This window comes from Aspergillus ambiguus, assembly GCF_047715705.1.
Source record: "Aspergillus ambiguus strain CBS 117.58 unplaced genomic scaffold BDV59scaffold_4, whole genome shotgun sequence".
Lineage (NCBI taxonomy): Eukaryota > Fungi > Ascomycota > Eurotiomycetes > Eurotiales > Aspergillaceae > Aspergillus > Aspergillus ambiguus.
The window spans coordinates 572,515-590,539 of NW_027395517.1; the positions used below are offsets into that span (position 1 = coordinate 572,515).

Consider the following 18,025-nt stretch of genomic DNA (forward strand, 5'->3'; position numbering starts at 1 on the left):
TTTTTGGGCGAAAGCTGGCGGGATTGAAAAGGTTCAAACAGTCACTCTGCTCCCGAGGAGAAGTTAGGACTTGAAGGAGGAATTAACAGCAGATAGGGGAGGCGTGCTGCGGCTGAGGTTTCGCTGTCGCTAACGATGCGATTCTCCACCTGCCTCTCGTTGCTTTTTGGACCCTCATCTTAGCGTGAAGCGGTAGTGACCAGTCATAAATAATTGAGCGCATATCGGACAAGTACTCCAGAGTACATACATCGCCATCCTATCTCTTCGTACTATCTCTTTGAAAATAAGAAAGCCATAACATACAAGGCATAATGTTTAGCTATAAGAAAGTTCCTAGATAGAGGAGCAATTCCATCCATGTTTATACTTGATGTTCTATGTTGGGTGTTATACTCGAACTGTGTACTTGATGTCGGGTGATTTATTACATCTCCACCGCCCAACTCGACTTCACCGTCTCCAACATCACCATCATAGCCACCACCATCCTCCTCCAGTCTGTTCCCCGTCCTAAAATGACCCTCATCCGTCATCATGCGCTTCCACAGTCAATTGTGAACGCGAAACGGTTATCTTGCAGGAAATCCCGGTCAAAATACTGTACGAGTTGGTCGTGGAGGGGTTACACGAGCCACGCTGTCGCGACCCGGACCTGCACATCATCCTACCGGGTTTGCTGCAGCTAAAAAGCATCTCGGAGCGGCTCACCAAGCTAGCGACTACAGACGAGAAGGGCGCGGCCGCCACCCCGCCCGGCTTTGCTAGATATCGTTGGTCGCTCCGTTGTAGACGCTGCCGAAGCTGCCGCTGAATCCGCAGGGCCGTGTGCGAGCACTAGGCTCCGCAAATTTTGGGAGCTCAGGGGATGTCACTATCGCCAGATGGTTTAACGCGGTCTCCTTGAGATGAAATTTGACCGGTAGGAGGGAGATCACGTTCATATGGAATTTGTCAATGGCCGCTTTTGCCGCCTGGACGGACGGTTTAGGCCCGGGATGAGTCTGTTTGGCCATAGTGTCTGAGTCGTCGATGCTACTTGCGATAGACAGAGAGCCCCGAGGCCGTTCCATAGATTCTTCTTCGTGGGCAGTCATTTTCCAAGTAAAATGCTGCGGCCCTGTCTGGTAGCCGGCACGGGCACATTGACGTCTTATTAGGTTTTATTAGGGTATTACGTCGGCCCTAGCTCCGAAGCTGAGTCCGCGTGATGGAGACCGCCTTGAATACCACACGTTGTTCAAGATTCCTTCAACAAAGGCTGGGTGGAAGGATTGCTGTCTAGCCCCTCTTGCAGCGTAGTAAAGAACGGGTGATCGCCGACAAGCCTGAACCAGTCGAGCAGGTCGGATTCAGTGGGATCGGAGCTAAGTAAGTGGTTGACTGGGATATCTCAAGGGTGTCGAGGCATCGAGGAAAGAGAGAGATGGGATAGGAGAACCGGAGGGAAGAAGGAGGAGAGAGATATGGAGATGAGATGGAAAGACCGAAGGGAATGAGAAGGAGGAGGAACACTAAGTGACGTGGAAGTGAATACAGCAAGCAGTCTCATGACGCTATCACAATGCTTGCTTTGACGACGTAGGCAGCTGGATGAGTCGAGATTCGCGCCCTTACGGTCTCTGGTCGTGATTAGCAGTGAGATATCTACTATATCGTGATCACACGTGAAGATGATCAAGCTGAAGTCCTTCAAAACGACTACACAAGCATGAAGCAACATGAATCTTCTGTACTGATCTCACCAATATACATTCACTCCAATTACTATCTCCAACATGCCTATACACTACTATCACCTAAAGAATCAAGAACAATCCAGGCAAAGATGTGATGGATATGAAACAGTAAGAACACCAGGATACCGATATCTCCGTGAGATAAGGACGAGCGTCAGCACCGCTGGCCGCTGGCCGATCAACCGAAATGCGGGAAGGGAAATAATGCAGGGCAGTGCTCAAGGAAAGACACGATCATGAGGGGGCGAAAGATAGAATCCCAACTCCGGAAGGATAGACAGTGCGATGAAGAATGAGTGTCGTCATGATCAGATTCGTATGCTTTTGACATCCTGGTCAACCAAGGGCCAGCCACTTGTAAAGCGTCGAAGGAGAGACCGTTAATATGAGATGCATTAGTCGAGGGCAAAACGTGAAAATGCGAGCGAGTTGGTTATGCTTGGATAATGGTGTCGACCGGAGGGCGGTGCAGGGATCAGTCGTCCCAACCCCACACCTGCTTCACAAAGTTCGCCATGTTTACTTTCTTGTTTTTCATGTCGAGCATCCAGGGATGTTCCAGCATCCGCCAGGGTGTTGCTCTTCGTGGGGGTTCTTTCTCGAGACTGCTGCCGTCAGTACCAGGATGCGCTACAGAAATGCGAGATAACATACCAGCATTCGATGAAGTATTTGAAATTATCGGACCAGCGAATGTTATTCTCCGCCTCATCTTTCAGCTTCGGGATCGGTTGGCGAACAATGTAAGTGAGAAGGTCTATCAGCCCGGCGCGGGGTTGCATCTCGGTCCCGTCGGCCGGGAAGGGGAATCGGTGCTGCGCAACTTCCAACAAAGTCACTCCAAGGGACCACACGTCCGACGTGATGGTATACGATTGACCGGTGATGCGCTCAGGGGCCATGTAGTATGAGGTGCCGATGAAGGTGTTGGCATCGCCCTTGGTGCCGAACTCTCCACTGACGCCGAAATCGCAAAGCTTCACTTGTCCGTTGCGGCATAAAAGAATGTTGGAGGGTTTGATATCTACCATGGTCAGCGGGACGGCACGAACGAACGGAAAGCACGTACCTCGGTGGATGATCTTCCTGCTATGGAGGTAGGTCAGGCCGTTCAAGACGCCTTCAGCAACCTTCCCCAGGACTTTCTCTCCCGTCCGTCCGCCCAGCTTCTTCACCTCTTTATAGATGCTATCCAAGCTGCCGCCTTCACAGAACTCCATCGCGATCGAGATGGTCCCGGTTGACTTATCCATGAACGCACCATAGTAACGACAGATGTGTTCCGACGCGCAGTCTTTATTGAAGTTGAGTTCTCGGACGATTTGCTTCTTCACATCGGGATTGGGGTCGGTGGTGATGATCTGCGAGCGACTGAATTAGCTTCGAACTGACGCCAACCCCGCATCATGCATGCAACACATACCTTCAGGGCAAAGACCGTCTTGCCCTCCTTGAGCTTACACCGGGTGACGGCGCCTCCGGCACCCTCGCCGAGACTCCCCAGCTCCACGATCTTCTTCTGCTCACTGGCGGCGAGCCAGCCCTCATCGTCCAAGTCATCCACGTCCAGGGGCCTGCCCTTCTCCAGACTCAACTTATCCAAATCGGGGATGAGCGCGTTGACACTATTCTCGCGCTCCATGGGGACCCCGCCCTCGCGATCGGAGTAGACGGAGCTGATAGCGGACGAGGGATCCGGGGTGCCACCATGCGGCTGTCGCAGACCCATGGCGAAGGAGAGGGCCGAGTAGTTGGAGGAGGAGGCGGAGGCGGGGCCACTGCCCTTCCCCTCGAGGGTGAAGCTGCCGGACCTCGAGTGATTGTGGGAGTCGTTCAGCTTGGTGACGAGCGGCGGGGGCGCGGGACGACCATTGGACTGGGGGATGTCCTGGCTGCTCCCCATGGGGGTTGCAAGTCGCAGTTGGGGAGGCGCCGGGCGGTTGGGGTTGTTGGCGGGACGCTGGGCGGCTTCGGGAGCGGGGACGGGGGCGGGTGCTGGAACGGCCGCACCGGTGACGGGGCGAGCGTTGGGCGACGGAGGGATCCCCAAGGTGAGTTTGGGGGGTCTGGGACCGTTGGAGTTATTGCGATTGCCTGGAACAGGCGGTTTGAGGAGGGGAACGGGCGAGGATGACATGGCGAGATTGTTTTGCCTCTCACCAGGCAAAAACAACTCGTTGGGGTCAGCCAAGGTAGCCAGATCGGCGGCGTTGGAGGTCGACACTTTGAAAAGGAGAGAAGGGGAACAGGGGGGGAAGGGAGAAGAGAGAAGAAAGAGAGACAAAGGCCGTGAGGCAGCGAGAGGAGGTCGGAAACAAAGATGGCCGTCGTGGGGCTGAAGTCGCAGCAACACGCGGCAGGAAGAGGAGGGGAGGGGTTCCGGACTCCCAAGAGAGAGAGAGAGAGACGAGTCAGTCTCTTGGGGGGTGAATGTGGAAAGGAATAAGCGAGTGTTGGGAGGATGAAGAGGAAGAGGATGGGGGAGGAGAGAAGAAGAGGAGGAAGAGGAAGAGGAAGAGGAAGAGAGGAGAGAAGAGGGAAAAGTGGAGGATGACGGTCGGGATGGGTGGATCACGGAGTCTGCAGTGGTGTTGATGAAAATTCAATAGAATAATGAATAGATAGGTCGAATAGAGTGAAAAGAGAGTAAAAGAGAGAGAAGAGTTCTAGCATTCAGCCTCTACACCATCTTATCCCATCTTTATGACTATGTAGGGAGTATGGATTCTAATCTGGCGTGGATGTGATGATATTCAGAGTGGACCCGACCTGGTTTCAAAAAGCGCCCGAGACACGATCATTCTCATCCACCGTCTATCCAGCTGATCTTCCAGGCGCTCGTCTGGACCGGATCGGCTCTGCACGCCGTACACAGTACATCGGAGTGCATGTTCATCCCCATGGCGTATACTCCGTCCAGGATAGAGGACTGTATCCAGATCAGACACTTAGGCACCCAGGCATCCATGAAAACTCTTCGGCAACAGTATCATTTCCTTCGTTTCAATAATCTGGAAATTGCAGCATCCAGCCAATAACCAAGAACATCCAAGAATAACCAAGTCATTCCCTACAGTGTACCGAAAGCTCCAAACTTTTGGCATTCATCCCCACCAACTGTGGCTGTTCGCTGCCACACCCGTTAGTGATGTTTTACATTTACATCATCCCCCACTCTTCGTCCTTCCAATTGCATATGGCGATGACGAGAATCCGGTGGACGGTGTCAAATGAAGCGTTCAAGTCTCAAAAAGATGATTTGGTCTTGGTCTCCACTTCCAGGTTCGACGAGGACGGGCGGTCCTACCCGACTACCATACAGAGTTCTCACGTCCAACAACTCAACTCCTCTTAATCATTCCTCCGGTCCCGTACGGCTGTTCAGCCCCTCGAGGACATTCCAACGCACTATCGACATTGTCGGCCACTGAGAGAACAGATCTCGACGCGTCAGCATTCTTGGACTCTTAGGCCCCGCTGTCAGTGGCACGTGCTTCGAATGGTTCAGCCTTGTGAATAAGACATTGTCATCATCTCACCAGAATAGAAACACTCGACAGTCAATTCCAGGGAAAAAAATTTTCTGACATCACTGCTCTATCCCATTGTGATACTATTTATTTCTTCTTCCATGACAGCTATCTTTTCTCTGGTGCTTTGTAGGGTTTTCATGCCCCACCTTGGCGTAAAAATAGGATTCCCCATAGGTGCACCGCCATCACACCAGCCTTGGTCATTGATCATGCTCTAAAGAAAGAAACAACACTTACGCAGCACGGCGTACAGAGTACGGAGTACATGTGCCTTCATAATTCATTATCCAGATACCTACCAGGTATGGTAGCGCAATTTCGAATTATGAACTATTCCGTACACCCGTATGAAGCTTCTAATTCTAGCCTACGGTGTACGCAGTACAGCGTAGGAGTAGATTCTCACGTTGCCCCCTACGCCGTACAGCACGCTGTGGATGTCTGGCTATGGACGCATAGACACTGCGCCATACGCAGTAAGTATGGAGTACACAAGAACAATGGACGTAGCCAGGAGCGACGACCAAATAAATATCAGGACATCATCCGGGGCTCCCCTGTGTCTCCTCGGTAGACGCGCGGCGACGGCCGATCCTCGCTTGGACATGGCAGACCCCACCAGATCGTCCAAGTTCCTGCGTTGATAGGAAAAGCGACCGGAAGTTGTAACTCTGACGAGAGAAAGCTGAAAGTCTCGCTTCCATTTTGGTACACCGTTTGATGTCGGGTAGTCACCCCTATCTTCCCAGAAACAGATGAGAATCCCCTAAGTAGCCCCGAAGGCATTCGGTTGAGCTTCCATGGCACAAAGACCGGACTCGACATGGAAATAAAACCCGGGGTAAACTAGGACCTTCCAGACTTCCCTTTCCCCTCAGTCCCTGAATGAAGGGCGGAAATCGTACGCCGGAATTGCGTAGCGTGCCGAAGAACGCCTTCCCCTGTTGATCGGTGGACCTCGACTCAATTACCGGCTTGGTCGGGGACTGAACCCATTGTCGTATTGGTGATGGAAAGGACACCCTATTCTAGTGAACGATAAATTATCCGTGCTCTAGACGACGGAGGGCCATCAATTATCCTGCCCCTATTGTGGTGTCCACTGCGGACGGCCTGATTAGGAGACAGGCGAGAGACCCCTTTATGAATCGGCTCAAATTGCCCCGACAACTGGAAACTCCGTGGATTACCCGAGCGAACAAGGAGACTAACCTTGTGATGTTTTCTTTAGAAACATCAACCTTCAATAGTCTGGTGATTTACCACACCTAAATCTGGACGAGTCTGGGCTTGACTCTCAGAGGTCGCTAAGCTCCTGATTCACTCGCTAGCCATACCCAGAGCACTGTGTACAACTTACTGCATGCTCTACCGTACTCAGTACAGGGGACGCCGTATGAGTCTTGGTTTAAAGATCGGCACTGTCGGACCGAAGTTGGTTTGGACTAGTACAGAGCACTTGAGCAGTAGAATACGGAATAGATACGGCGTAGGGGACTGTGTTGAGGCGTCTAAGCTTTGACTAAAGCAATTAAGGAGTTGATTAATTGCAGCAAAGACGGGACCTGAGCCATTGGAGTGAGACAATAAAGCGAGCCAAGAGTGTGCCGGATGGTGAATTATCGGAATGGACATTTATGGCGGACGGAGTACATTTCTAGACCACCCAGACAGGGACGTTAGATCTAACGGGTAAACAAAGTAGTCGCGAGATGACAAGCAGCAAGGGTGCGATGCAGGACGGTCCTGCAGGTCTCACATTGGGACTCAGGTAGAGAGAGCCCTACGTGGAGAGGAGGTCTGGCCCGTGATATCCATGCAGCTTAGGACGGTGCCTTGATCTGTACAGAGGGAAATTAGTGTGCCGTCAGTCCGTACATACTCCGTACACAGTACGCTATCAGTAAGCAGTACGGCTACGGCTACGTGCGGGGAGTTCGCTTGTAGGATCCAATTTTAATCTCTCATAACCAACAAAAATCTGGTGAGATTCTAATTATATCTCGATATGTGGAAGCAAATTGGCATCATCCCCATCATCCAAGATATTATTGAACGAGCAAGAAATGGCGAACCAGAATCACAGGGCCATCATCAATCACGAATCAACGATAAAGGAGGAAAAAGACAGGGGGAAGTGGATCCCCAGAAGCCCCGCTGCGTGCCCATGGATTGGTGGGCCTGACCCCACGGCGGGATGAGCGTGGACGGTGACTGGTCCCGAGGAGGATCCTGAAACCGAGTCTAACTGGCCATTCAACGTCTTGAGTGGCTTGGCGATGATGAGGTTCCCCTGAATTAAACCCAATGGGGAAGTCTTGTTTATGATCCATATGATACAGTATCATGTTATGTATAGACTCTGTATAGATATTTTGCATAGACATCAGCATGATATTGGCATATGAACCATCACTCTGCGGGGGACTGGCGCCCAGCTACGGCAACCACCTAGGTACAATAGAGTGCAATAACACCAATATAGTAGCATCCCCGAGAAAAGGATCAGCACAACTTGGCGACTATCCACGACACTAGTTCGTTAGCGGTGCCGCCTCCACCAACCATCTCCCCGTCATCCCACGAGGCCCCTCCGTTTGACGGTCGTGCAATCGCTCGGGGTCACCGCTAGGATTGACTCCAGACTAACTGTTGGTCGTCTGCAACCCTCTCCACTCATCAGCGGTCTCTCTCTCCCCTTTTTTCCTGTGCCTGAGCCGATCTCCAGCCTAATCTCCCGGCCCATACAAAGGCTCCAGTTCCCCCGTCCTGTTCCCTCGTCCTTCTCTCTTCTTTCCCTTCTTCCAAGCCCAGACTTCGTACTTGCTAGACGCATCACATCGACTTCGGTCAGCCATTCTTTTACCAAAAACCCAACTACCCACACTCTCTTTTTCAACCCACTCAACCTTGACGGTACTTTTTTCGTGAACTTTTTCACCAAAAAACCTCAACATCAGCCACAATGCGTTTCACTGCTGCCACCGTTGCTCTCTTCGCTACCCTCGCTGCTGCCCTCCCCGGTGGTGACGTCGAGACCATCTACTCGACCGAGGATGTGACCATCACCTCCTGCGCTCCTACCGTCACCGACTGCCCCGGCCGTGCTACCTCCACCCCCGAGGCTGTCGAGGCCACCAGCACCCCCGTTGCTCCCGTGGTTCCCACCAGCACTCCCGTTGCTCCCGCCCCGGAGACCCCCAGCAGCGTCCCCGTCGTGGTTCCCAGCCAGCCCGCTCCCGCTTCCCCCAGCGTCTCTGTGATCCCCGTCACCACCTGCGTCCCTACCGTCTCCTACTCGACCATCACCTACACTCCCACCGTCAAGCCCGCCAAGACCTCGGTCCCTGTCATCCCCACTGGCCCTGCCGCTACCCCTAGCGCCAGCGTGACGTGAGTTCTCCCTTCACTTCCCCCCAAAAGGCACTCTATACTAACAAAACCATCAGTCCCTCCACCTCTGCTCCTGGTGCCATGTTCACCGGTGCTGCCAGCTCCGTCGGCAACAACTTCGCTCTTGCTGGTGCTGCCGCCGCCGCTGCCCTCTTCTTGGCTTAAATTCCTTTCTTGTGTATAGTGTAGCCCCGATGCGCTCGACCATCTGATGGCCGTCCACGGGCGGTCCGTCCGATGGGACGTGTACATGTCCGCAGGCTGTCGGGGTTTGTCATTTAGTCGCGGTTTATTGGGGACAGCAATATGATTCCTTTTCGCCTTTGATTTACCATCACTTTTTTTTACTTCTTTTATATATCCTTTTTGCTTTACCCTTTCTTTGGCTTCCCGGATTGCTTCGGAGTTATGAGAAGCATTTGGTTGCTGGATACGATTTAATGTAACCCATGAACGCTTTCCATAATCTTGGTCAATTTCCTGGAGCAAGTAAGGTAGTCGAATTTAGACTTTAGACGGAGTCAGGTTCAATAATGTATATCTACTGTACTATGCATCTATCATAGATGCCACACGGTGTTTGGAAGTACAATTTGCTAGCCTGTTAACCCCTATTCGTAACCTAGACTACTGCAGGTACCGTCGTTGGGCACACATGACAGGCCAGCGAACTCGGCATTTCGAGACAATCCCCTAGCATTATTAATCTTCCGATTCCCCTCCCCCTGGACGGCAGAGCCCGACGAGCACTGTCTATCGACAGGCAGACCCAAGGGCTGAATGCCGGCCACATGGAGAGCCAACCGGTCAAGCGGCACGGCGGGCCGCGGATAACGATGTCCCAGACGGGCTTTTTTGCCTGGGGCTTCATGTGTTTAATGGCGTTCCTGTCGGGGATCGGAATGTACGAGGTAGATTGCTGGAATCCGTTGCGTCATACGCATAGATGTGAAGCTAAGTTAGGTCTTGGTCAAGGGCTTAATTTCTTGTGCGGGGATACGAGGGTCCAATCCTACGCCGTATTGGGAGAATAGTCGGGAAGGGACTTGATGCATGAGATATCGATTTAAGTCTGCGACTTTGGCCTTCATCCTCGTCGAGCTGACCGCTCTCGGGACAGCAGTTCACGGTGTTTTCGCCGGGGCTGTTGGTGCCAACAGTATCTCCTCTTCATTCCGCACTGAGAACGACTCATGACTGGCCACTCCGGAGTATCGACTGACTCGGCGGAACGCAGATGATAGCATGAGAGGATACATAATAATGAACAGCGACTATGTGGCAATAGTCCAAGGAGGCACTGCTCGGACTCCTGCGCGCCAAGCAGGGAGGCGGTGTTGATCCATTGTTTGGGACCGCTGGAGCAAGGCAGATCCTTCTCTCTTGCGGTGGCTTTCTGCGAGAGATCGTCCTGGTGCATCGGACTGTACCTATCTACTTGTCTACATGTTCAGACATACAGACAGCTGCTAAGTGACTATGTGAAGCTCGATCCGTACGATATCCCCATCACCTGGGGCTGCTATATTTCCTCTTTCGGCCCCAGATCGATCCGTGAGATCCAACCCCAAAGGATGCACCACCTCAGCATTCCCACCCAACGGACTCTCTGAAAGTCTGGTTGAATCCACCTTTGACTGGTCCGGGAGGCGGCGCAGAGGACGACCTGTTGGTTTCTCTCTCCCTTTGTTGTTGTTGCGGTGGGCGGCCTGTCTAGTTTGTATGTCTCTACCGTCAAAGAACACCAGCACTGCCTCGACAGCATCATCATGGCCCATTATAAGGGAGACAGCCCTCTATCCTCCTCAGGGTCAAGATAGAATCCCCCACGGTGTTCAGACGCTCGCCATCTCTCGTGTGCGATCCACCCTTCGGTCAATCATCGTATTCCGGAATTATTTTTGGTGCATCCTCTCCTCGTCTTCGTACTCGCCCGTGCCACCGGGTCGGCCATGCTGGCGGACATTTAACTCAAATAAATTTGGCCTCTACTTAAAAATACTATTACCCTTTCCGAGGACCCTGTATCTTGATGTTCAGTTTTACCGTGGGAATGGACCTCTCATCCTTGGAAGGGCCACCCATCCGCGACTCGCGCTTTACTACCCCGTCATGGGGGGAGTCCGCCCCTCGCATCCAGCTGGATACCTCCGTGATATCTCCCAGTCACAGCGATGGCGGCTATGAGGTGGACTGGGATCGGGGCCTGTCCGGCTTGCCTCCGCGTCCAGCATCCACAGACAACAACATCGCTTCCCCGCGCCATCACAGATACTCCATGATAGAGTCCAGCCCAACACGACCGATGAGAGACCTGGCTCCGTCGATAGCATCGCACACGCCCCCGCGTCCAAGGAGCAGCCACGCATCACGCCCCTCCCAGTACCAGTCTACTCTCTCCGCTGCGCAACCGCCACCGGCACCGTCATCTTCGACGGAACGCCGACACCCGACTCGCCTTCAATCGCATAGCTTCTCCTCGCCCCATCAGCTCGTCTGGCTCGACGAAGAGAATATCTGGGTTCTGGTGGGCACGGATCCAGCCACAACAACGTCGAGGTCGACAAGCAGGCCAGGGCTCCCTCGGCTTAGGACGTCCGCCAACGACGACACCGCAACCCTGCGCATCGCTCAACCCCATCCTCCGAGCCTTAGTCACGCTCGCTCTATGGAGACTTTCTTCGCAAACAATGAAATGATGTCGCCCAATTACGACGACCTTCCGCCCCCGTACGAGCGTCATATCTATGACCAGCAGCTTGCCGTGGGTGCCGGAGTGTCCCGGTGGGCAAACGTCGCTAGACGGGTCAATCAAGGGCCATCTTAGCATTTGGAATGGTGCGTCGTTGTATTGGACAAGGGTTTTTGCACGATGGCATTGTTATGGCGTTGGGGTTGTCCTTATAACTGCATGGAGTTTGAAATCTGGGAAAGATGGAATGGGATCTAGCATTATCTACTGTGGCGACAATCTTTTGATACCCCGTTGCTTCTACCAAATCATACCTGTTGCATTTTCACCTAACCCGGAGATTATAGATTGAACGTACTCAATAAATAATCTTATTCGCATTCATCATTTGACCACTTGACTTTACTCAGTGCATAACTTCAAGAGTGCCGTTGATCAACAAGACAGTGTGTTCTATACAGCATCTACTATTCATCAGCAGTGTCTCAATGCACATGTCCTTTAATATGATGACAGGCGCTAACACAGTCAGATTCTTCGCTATTGGCAACCTGATATTCCCCTCATTCAAGATAACAGCTTGTATCGGCACCTCTTCCGCCTCCCATCAACGAGGCCAGCTCGCGATGCATGTCGAAGCGAGTAAGCGTCGTGTCAATCCGCACATGTGATGCCTTTCTCGTCGATCCTTTGAACCCAAAGGACAATTTTTTCTACCGATCCCCGACTCCCCCGCATCTCCATGATCGACGGACTCGACATGTGAAGTGCGCTAGAAGGATCTAGGGCATCACGACGAGCATTGATGCCTACTATGAGTAATGGATTCGACCTGCCATGTGCGGCAGCAGACATATAAATGTCCACCACCTCGGCCTGAAGAGACAGACGCTGTGACCGGGGACAACATCATGTCTTCTACTACCGAACGTCTGGCCTTCTTGATCCCAGCCACCGTCGCCGTAACCCTCGTTGTGACGGCGTCCCACATGCTGCCTGAGCAGAGACCTTCTACCGTCTTTCTCTACGCCCTGGGACTGAACGTCGTCCTCCTGGCAATATGGAACATCTTCGTCTGGCCGTTCCTGGTCAACCCTCTCCGACACCTGCCCACCGTCCGCGTATGTTCATGACCCCCCACATATATCCAATTCTCTGACATTCCCAGGGCCCTTTCGTCGGCGCATCCATCTTTCTCCGCCATCCGCGTGGAAGCGTCACCATCCCGTGGCTGCGGACCATCCCCAACCAAGGGCTGATTCATTTCCGAGAGGGCTTGAATCGCAGTTTCCTGGTAGTCACGAACCAGCGCGCCCTCATGGACGTTCTCCACACCAACAGCTACGACTTCACTAAGCCGCGCGGTGGGCGTGACTTCCTCGCCCGTGGCCTCGGCTACGGCCTCATCCTCTCCGAAGGAGACGTCCATCGTGCGCAACGCAAAGCCGCCACTCCGGCCTTTGCCATCAAGAACATCCGCGCCATGTACGACCTCATGTGGTCCAAGACGCAGGTCCTCCTGCACCAGCTGGACCGGGAGATTGAACGAAACCCAGTCCCGGGCATGAACAGCGGCCCGTCGGGACATGTGGAGCTTGCATCCTGGGCCAGGTATCTAGCTATACACACCCATATCCTAAGATCGTTTTCAAGATTCTAACCCAGTTAACACCACCCCCAGTCGACTTACCCTCGATATCATCGGCCCCGCGGCCGTCGGCCGCGACTTTCAATCCCTAGAGAACGAAGACGACCCGGTGTCGCAGGCCTACGCCGCCATCCTCAAGCCGTCTTCCGATCTTCTCCTCCTCTTTGCCATGTCCGTCCTCTTCCCGCAGTGGCTCGTCAAGCTTGTCCCCGTGCGAGCCAACTTCGAGCTGCCCCGCCGAATCAACTACCTACGCCACGTGTTCCACGACATCCTCCGCGAGAAACGCACCCAGCTCGCCGAAAAGACCTCCGACGGCGACATCCTCGGGACCATGATGCGCGGCGGAGAATTCACCGACAGCGAGCTAGTCGATCAAATGCTGACCTTCCTCGCAGCCGGCGTGAGCAGCCCCTGACCCCTCTCCTCCTTCCCACGAGCCAACCGCTAACTCCAGCACCACCAGCACGAAACAACCGCCAACGCCCTCACATGGGCAAGCTACCACCTCGCCCGGAACCCATCCATCCAGGAGACCCTCCGGGCGGAGATCCGCGCCACGATCCCCTCTGCCACCGCGCCAATAACCTGGCAACAGCTCGAAAGCATGCCATACCTCAACGGGGTCATGCAGGAAGTGCTACGGCTGTACCCGACGGTACCGATGACCGGCCGCGAGGCCATCCGCGAGACCAGCATCGCAGGACAGAAGATCCCCAGGGGCACAGTGATTAGCATCTGTCCGCAGTCGGTCAACCGCAGCCCCGAGTTCTGGGGCCACACGGCGGACGAGTTCCTCCCGGAACGCTGGATCGACACCGACCCAACGACCGGGAAGCAGACGCCCAACAAGCACGGTGGCGCAGCCACCAACTTTGCCCAGATCACCTTCCTGCATGGGCCGCGCGCCTGCATCGGGAAGGACTTTGCAAAGGCGGAGTTTCGCTGCGCCGCTGTTGGCCTGTTTGGTCGCTTTCGGGCCGAGCTGCAAGAGGGTCATATCGTTGAGTTTGGGGGCACGTTGACTGCGCAGCCTGTCGGTGGGATGCCCCTGCGGTTGACCCCGGTGGAGGGGTGGTGAGGGAGTAGGCGGGCAATTCGGCTGCCGGGACTTATTAATGTGGTTATGAGAATGTCTTTAATGAGTAATGGAATGATGGTCTATCTATTATGTTGGAGAGCTCCGTGGTGCTGGCAGACATCACATTCCGATATCTAACGGTAGGACCCAACAAGGGGGTTCTGGTCCCATGTCCCACACATATTTACATGCCTACATTCATCCCTCTTCTGCAATGGTATGCAGGCTCAAATCCGCCGTACATATAGATGGGTGGACCCGACTCCTCCCTGCACATCCTATATCACATATCGTATCATCTTCACACCTTCAACATCCCCAAATACAAAATGAAGATCCACCTCCCTTTGACCCTTGCCCTCGTCGCCTCCGCCACTGCGATCTCTCCGTCGACGTCCCCCAAGGCTGACAAGAAGCACGAACCCGAGGAGAAGTACTGTAAAATCGTGGCACCTTCTTCCAGGAAGGTAGGATGCCAATCCCAGCCACACCTCATGGGAGACCCGGTAGCGACCTTGACGGACGGGCAATGGTATAATTTTGGCTGCCACACGAAAGGGGGTAGCTGCTTGTACAATCACTGGTAAGGGCTGCTCCGGTAAACATGTATGTTTGGTTGCTGATGCCATGACTGCGTAGTGAGTGGTATAAAGTGGAGTGGGACGGGGAAGAGTGCTATGTGAATGGGTACTATACGGATTGTGATAAGAGTACGTGTTCATCTCCATCATCCACATCTGAGGGTGGAGCACATCGCTGACTGGTTTTACAGAGAAGCATGCCAAGTGCTAAGGGCTTGTACGTTCAAGATTGGAGTTTGGAGATCGACGGAACAGGGTACAAGTGAGAAACACGAAATGATTGAATCTATTGAATGCCACGCAAAGTCTTGAGATCATGGTATTATCGTAGAGCTACATTATACAGCACATGGTATCATCTAGATGGAGCTCACCGATTAACGGGCTGTGCTCCCAGCACCCATCCAATTCCACTGGCCAGCCCCCCGGTGACCATATTACTCACGACGTCCCTCTTGCGCACGCGCTCCTGTGTGGACTCGTCATCGCCATCCGCATGTGCTGGGGCCGCGGCTTCAGAGCCCGCGCCACGAAGCGGGAACGCATTCTTGTGGAGGGCCATCGCAGCGCCTCGAGCGACCTCGAAGAGCCCCATTGGGGCTTCTTCGAGGTCCAGACGGCTCTGTGCTCGTGCACGGCGGGCATGGCGTTGTTTGGTCTCGAATGCATCCTGTTCACTATCGGTAGGACCGAAGCCGCCAGGCACAGTCGAAAACCGGTCGCCTTTGGCGTCCCAGAGCTCCTCTTCTTCGGATTCACGAGCGCGAAGAACGCCCAGCTCCTCATCACACCGCCGCCAAGCTCCGAGGATCTCGGGCAGCGGTTCTGGGTAGGGAGCAAGAACTAAAGCAAGAGAAAGAAGTTCCATGCGTTGAGAGAGTTGCAGAATCTGAGATTGGAGGTTAGGCGATGACGAGGGCGGGGCACGGTAGCGGCCCGCATTATAAACTGCACGCCAGGAGATATCGTCCTTGACGTCGGGGTTGGTAACTGCGGAGGATGTCGGTATGAGGGACGGAGGGGTTAAACGGGTGAGAATGTAAGAGTAAGCAGTCCCGAAATCGTCGGATGACAGTGCCGATGAGATGGCAAGAGACATTATGCGCCGTTCCGCCGTCGTTACGGGGTCTTGAGAGTCCGACGACAGGACAAGATCATTAGGTTCGTCATTCCCATCACGTATACGAGGCGAGAAGCCCGCCGCCACAAGGTTCCTTCCAATGCCAAGAAGATCGTCCAACTTCGTGTAGGCCTTTGGATTCTGGTCAAGGACCTTTTCTATTAGAGAAAGAGGATCCGGGTGGACCCTGATGCTGACGGGCTGAAAAGGGACGCCATGTTGTAACGTAAGGGAGTAGAAAGACAGTGAGTGCGTTGCGGCTATGAGAGCGTGGATTTGATTAAATGATACAGAGTCCGGGAAATGAGAGCGGAATGCTTGAAGGCTGTATGGATTAAATTAAGTGTTAGAGCTGATATATGCTTGAATTCTTAGAGGGACTCACATATCAGACGCCTTCTTCATTCCTCCGCGTGTGCGATTTCCATTGCTAGCATTGTCGTATGCTGTAAAGATAGCCTCCTTAATAGCTTCTTCAACCTGGTCAGAGTCTAGAGCAGACCCGGCTCCCACATAGATATCCACAGCCAAGTCATACTCTGGGTCGTTATTAGTATGTATAATGTATGGAAGAGCTTGCGTTCTTACCTCTAACATCCAGTAGCGCCTTCAAGACCTCCGCTTCTATGGCATTCCGAGGAACTCTCCAAAAGAGACCATGGCACACGGGGAGGTTCTCTTTCGACTGAGACTGGTCACCCTGCCAATCCCGAAGCCACAGTAACTGTTGGCGGCTCTTCCGCCAGTCGCGGGGAGACCTTGTCTGTTTAACCATGGACGCAATGACGCTCCGAAGTTCCAACATCTGCGCCTCGTCGTTACTATGGAGACATATGTTCGCAGCCGTCCGACAGGGGATAGGATGGCCCAGTTCGCTCAACGCGCGAAGAGAGAGGAGGATAGCGTTAAGAAAAGTTACCGACTCGGCCGACGGTGATGTCAGTGGATTGGACACTGACAGTAATGAGTTCTGTAATAAAGAAACCCTCGACGAGGACGATACTTGGCTAGGATCAAAGGTTACATCCGGGAGTGCCGAGTTGTCCTGGAGACACGATTCTTCCAGACCAAGTATCCGGGCTACTCGTGTCAAGATCTGGAACGAGCCATCCAAGCAGGGCGCGCTGGTGTCTGAATTTGCGTAGACGACGGCGAGTCCTGACTGGCCGTAGCGAATTCGCAGCCTCCTTGACTCATCATTTGACATCTGCTCACTCTCTTCGTTATACCCGCCCAGATCAACATCCTCCGGTCCATCCCAATGTACAAAGGCGCTGACCACGCTCTCATGGTCGATCAAGCTTCGCGATAACAGCCATTCGTTGACCGACTGCCATCCCGCGCTGGCTCCCTTCTGGGAGGGGCTCTCATCCTGTGGCAGGGTAATCGAAGTTTGTTGTGCAGTTTTGTTGAGTCTGCGCCGTTTCGACCGATTGCTACCAAACATCCAAGGGCCAAGCAGCCCGCGCAAATTTCGTACTAGATCCATGCTGTTTTGGTGGGAGCTGGTCATAGAAAGGAGGACGTTTATCGCGGTGCTGTCATCCATAGACTCAAGGATATCCAAGGAGAATGTTTCGTCCTGGCTTGTGTAATACTCGTAGTTCAGTCGGAGTAACGGTAATAAGCTAGAGATCAACCATGTCCGCAAAGTGTCGGAGTGCTGGTAGAAAGGTAGGAGGAGGTCAAGGATCAACGGTTGGAGGGCGGTTTCCGAGTCAATCCTGTGGGCTCGGTGGATGAGAAATTGGGTCAGAGGGTCTGCGGTCTCTAGGGTGTCTTCGTCGTCGGGGTATCTTAGAGGCAGAAGGCGTAGCTTCCGTACACGATTCCGCGCTGCTTCGGCTGAAAGATCTTTGACAGACGACACGTCCACGTCGGTAGTTTCAGAGTGAGAAGGCCCCTCGAAGAGTTCCTGGAGCACGGAAGTGTAGTTTCGTGGCTCAGTGCTCTCCGGCAGATAGGTCAATATGATGCGCAACACCCGTTCAAGCGGTAGCCAGCGCGCGAAGCGGGCCTGGAGTTGAGGGAGACTAGACACCTTCCCGCTGGCACAGAGATGGGTCGCCAGTAAGATGGCATGGGCACCGGACAGGCCAGCAGGAGCCATGGCACAGAGCGGAGGCGAAACGTTGGAGAGGAGTATCAAAGAGGGTGATGTGTTCGGGTGCTTGCCGGCGACGTCAATGGGAGAAGCGCGCGGGTAGAGCGCACGGACCACCTCGGGCGGAAGCGGCG

At 53.7% G+C, this 18,025-nt stretch overlaps 7 protein-coding genes across 7 annotated transcripts; 4 read left to right on the plus strand and 3 right to left on the minus strand.

Annotated features, from left to right (window-relative positions):
• Positions 1–469: 469 nt before the first annotated feature.
• On the minus strand, positions 470–1,207 carry BDV59DRAFT_171073 (uncharacterized protein). The gene has a single exon (XM_073688521.1). It carries the CDS (start codon positions 1,095–1,097, stop codon positions 765–767), a length of 333 nt encoding a protein of 110 aa, XP_073551377.1. The 5' UTR covers positions 1,098–1,207; the 3' UTR covers positions 470–764.
• Positions 1,208–1,968: 761 nt separating this feature from the next.
• BDV59DRAFT_109808 (dual-specificity mitogen-activated protein kinase kinase) lies at positions 1,969–4,180 on the minus strand. The gene is made up of 4 exons (XM_073686588.1): positions 3,163–4,180; positions 2,809–3,100; positions 2,394–2,763; positions 1,969–2,344 (listed from the first exon to the last, which is right to left on the minus strand). The coding sequence occupies exons 1-4, from the start codon at positions 3,874–3,876 to the stop codon at positions 2,215–2,217; spliced, it is 1,506 nt and encodes a 501-aa protein (XP_073551378.1). The 5' UTR covers positions 3,877–4,180; the 3' UTR covers positions 1,969–2,214.
• A 4,057-nt stretch (positions 4,181–8,237) lies between these two features.
• Positions 8,238–8,830, plus strand: BDV59DRAFT_198975 (GPI anchored serine-rich protein; the record flags this gene model as incomplete). Its single annotated transcript, XM_073693264.1, has 2 exons — positions 8,238–8,665; positions 8,722–8,830. The coding sequence occupies 2 exons, from the start codon at positions 8,238–8,240 to the stop codon at positions 8,828–8,830; spliced, it is 537 nt and encodes a 178-aa protein (XP_073551379.1).
• A 1,888-nt stretch (positions 8,831–10,718) lies between these two features.
• On the plus strand, positions 10,719–11,492 carry BDV59DRAFT_198976 (uncharacterized protein; the record flags this gene model as incomplete). Its single annotated transcript, XM_073693265.1, has 1 exon — positions 10,719–11,492. The coding sequence occupies one exon, from the start codon at positions 10,719–10,721 to the stop codon at positions 11,490–11,492; it is 774 nt and encodes a 257-aa protein (XP_073551380.1).
• Positions 11,493–12,268: 776 nt separating this feature from the next.
• On the plus strand, positions 12,269–14,134 carry BDV59DRAFT_210210 (cytochrome P450; the record flags this gene model as incomplete). Its single annotated transcript, XM_073695549.1, has 4 exons — positions 12,269–12,478; positions 12,526–12,968; positions 13,039–13,408; positions 13,472–14,134. 4 exons carry the CDS (start codon positions 12,269–12,271, stop codon positions 14,084–14,086), a joined length of 1,638 nt encoding a protein of 545 aa, XP_073551381.1. The 3' UTR covers positions 14,087–14,134.
• Positions 14,135–14,415: 281 nt separating this feature from the next.
• BDV59DRAFT_198978 (uncharacterized protein) lies at positions 14,416–14,878 on the plus strand (the record flags this gene model as incomplete). Its single annotated transcript, XM_073693266.1, has 3 exons — positions 14,416–14,669; positions 14,726–14,796; positions 14,859–14,878. The coding sequence occupies 3 exons, from the start codon at positions 14,416–14,418 to the stop codon at positions 14,876–14,878; spliced, it is 345 nt and encodes a 114-aa protein (XP_073551382.1).
• A 59-nt stretch (positions 14,879–14,937) lies between these two features.
• BDV59DRAFT_171082 (secretory pathway Sec39 family protein) lies at positions 14,938–17,930 on the minus strand. The gene is made up of 3 exons (XM_073688522.1): positions 16,376–17,930; positions 16,173–16,326; positions 14,938–16,112 (listed from the first exon to the last, which is right to left on the minus strand). Exons 1-3 carry the CDS (start codon positions 17,895–17,897, stop codon positions 15,038–15,040), a joined length of 2,751 nt encoding a protein of 916 aa, XP_073551383.1. The 5' UTR covers positions 17,898–17,930; the 3' UTR covers positions 14,938–15,037.
• Positions 17,931–18,025: the final 95 nt, after the last annotated feature.

What these genes read in the sequence shown, in the direction of transcription:
- BDV59DRAFT_171073 (XM_073688521.1), bottom strand. Translation starts at nt 1,097, where the DNA reads ATGACTGCCCACGAAGAAGAATCTATGGAACGGCCTCGGGGCTCTCTG.
- BDV59DRAFT_109808 (XM_073686588.1), bottom strand. Translation starts at nt 3,876, where the DNA reads ATGTCATCCTCGCCCGTTCCCCTCCTCAAACCGCCTGTTCCAGGCAAT. An exon ending in CAGGAAGATCATCCACCGAG is followed by an intron (nt 2,764 to 2,808) that starts GTACGTGCTTTC and finishes TGACCATGGTAG; the next exon opens with ATATCAAACCCTCCAACATT. An exon ending in AAATACTTCATCGAATGCTG is followed by an intron (nt 2,345 to 2,393) that starts GTATGTTATCTC and finishes TGACGGCAGCAG; the next exon opens with TCTCGAGAAAGAACCCCCAC.
- BDV59DRAFT_171082 (XM_073688522.1), bottom strand. Translation starts at nt 17,897, where the DNA reads ATGGCTCCTGCTGGCCTGTCCGGTGCCCATGCCATCTTACTGGCGACC. An exon ending in GGCGCTACTGGATGTTAGAG is followed by an intron (nt 16,327 to 16,375) that starts GTAAGAACGCAA and finishes ATAACGACCCAG; the next exon opens with AGTATGACTTGGCTGTGGAT. An exon ending in ATGAAGAAGGCGTCTGATAT is followed by an intron (nt 16,113 to 16,172) that starts GTGAGTCCCTCT and finishes TAATCCATACAG; the next exon opens with CCTTCAAGCATTCCGCTCTC.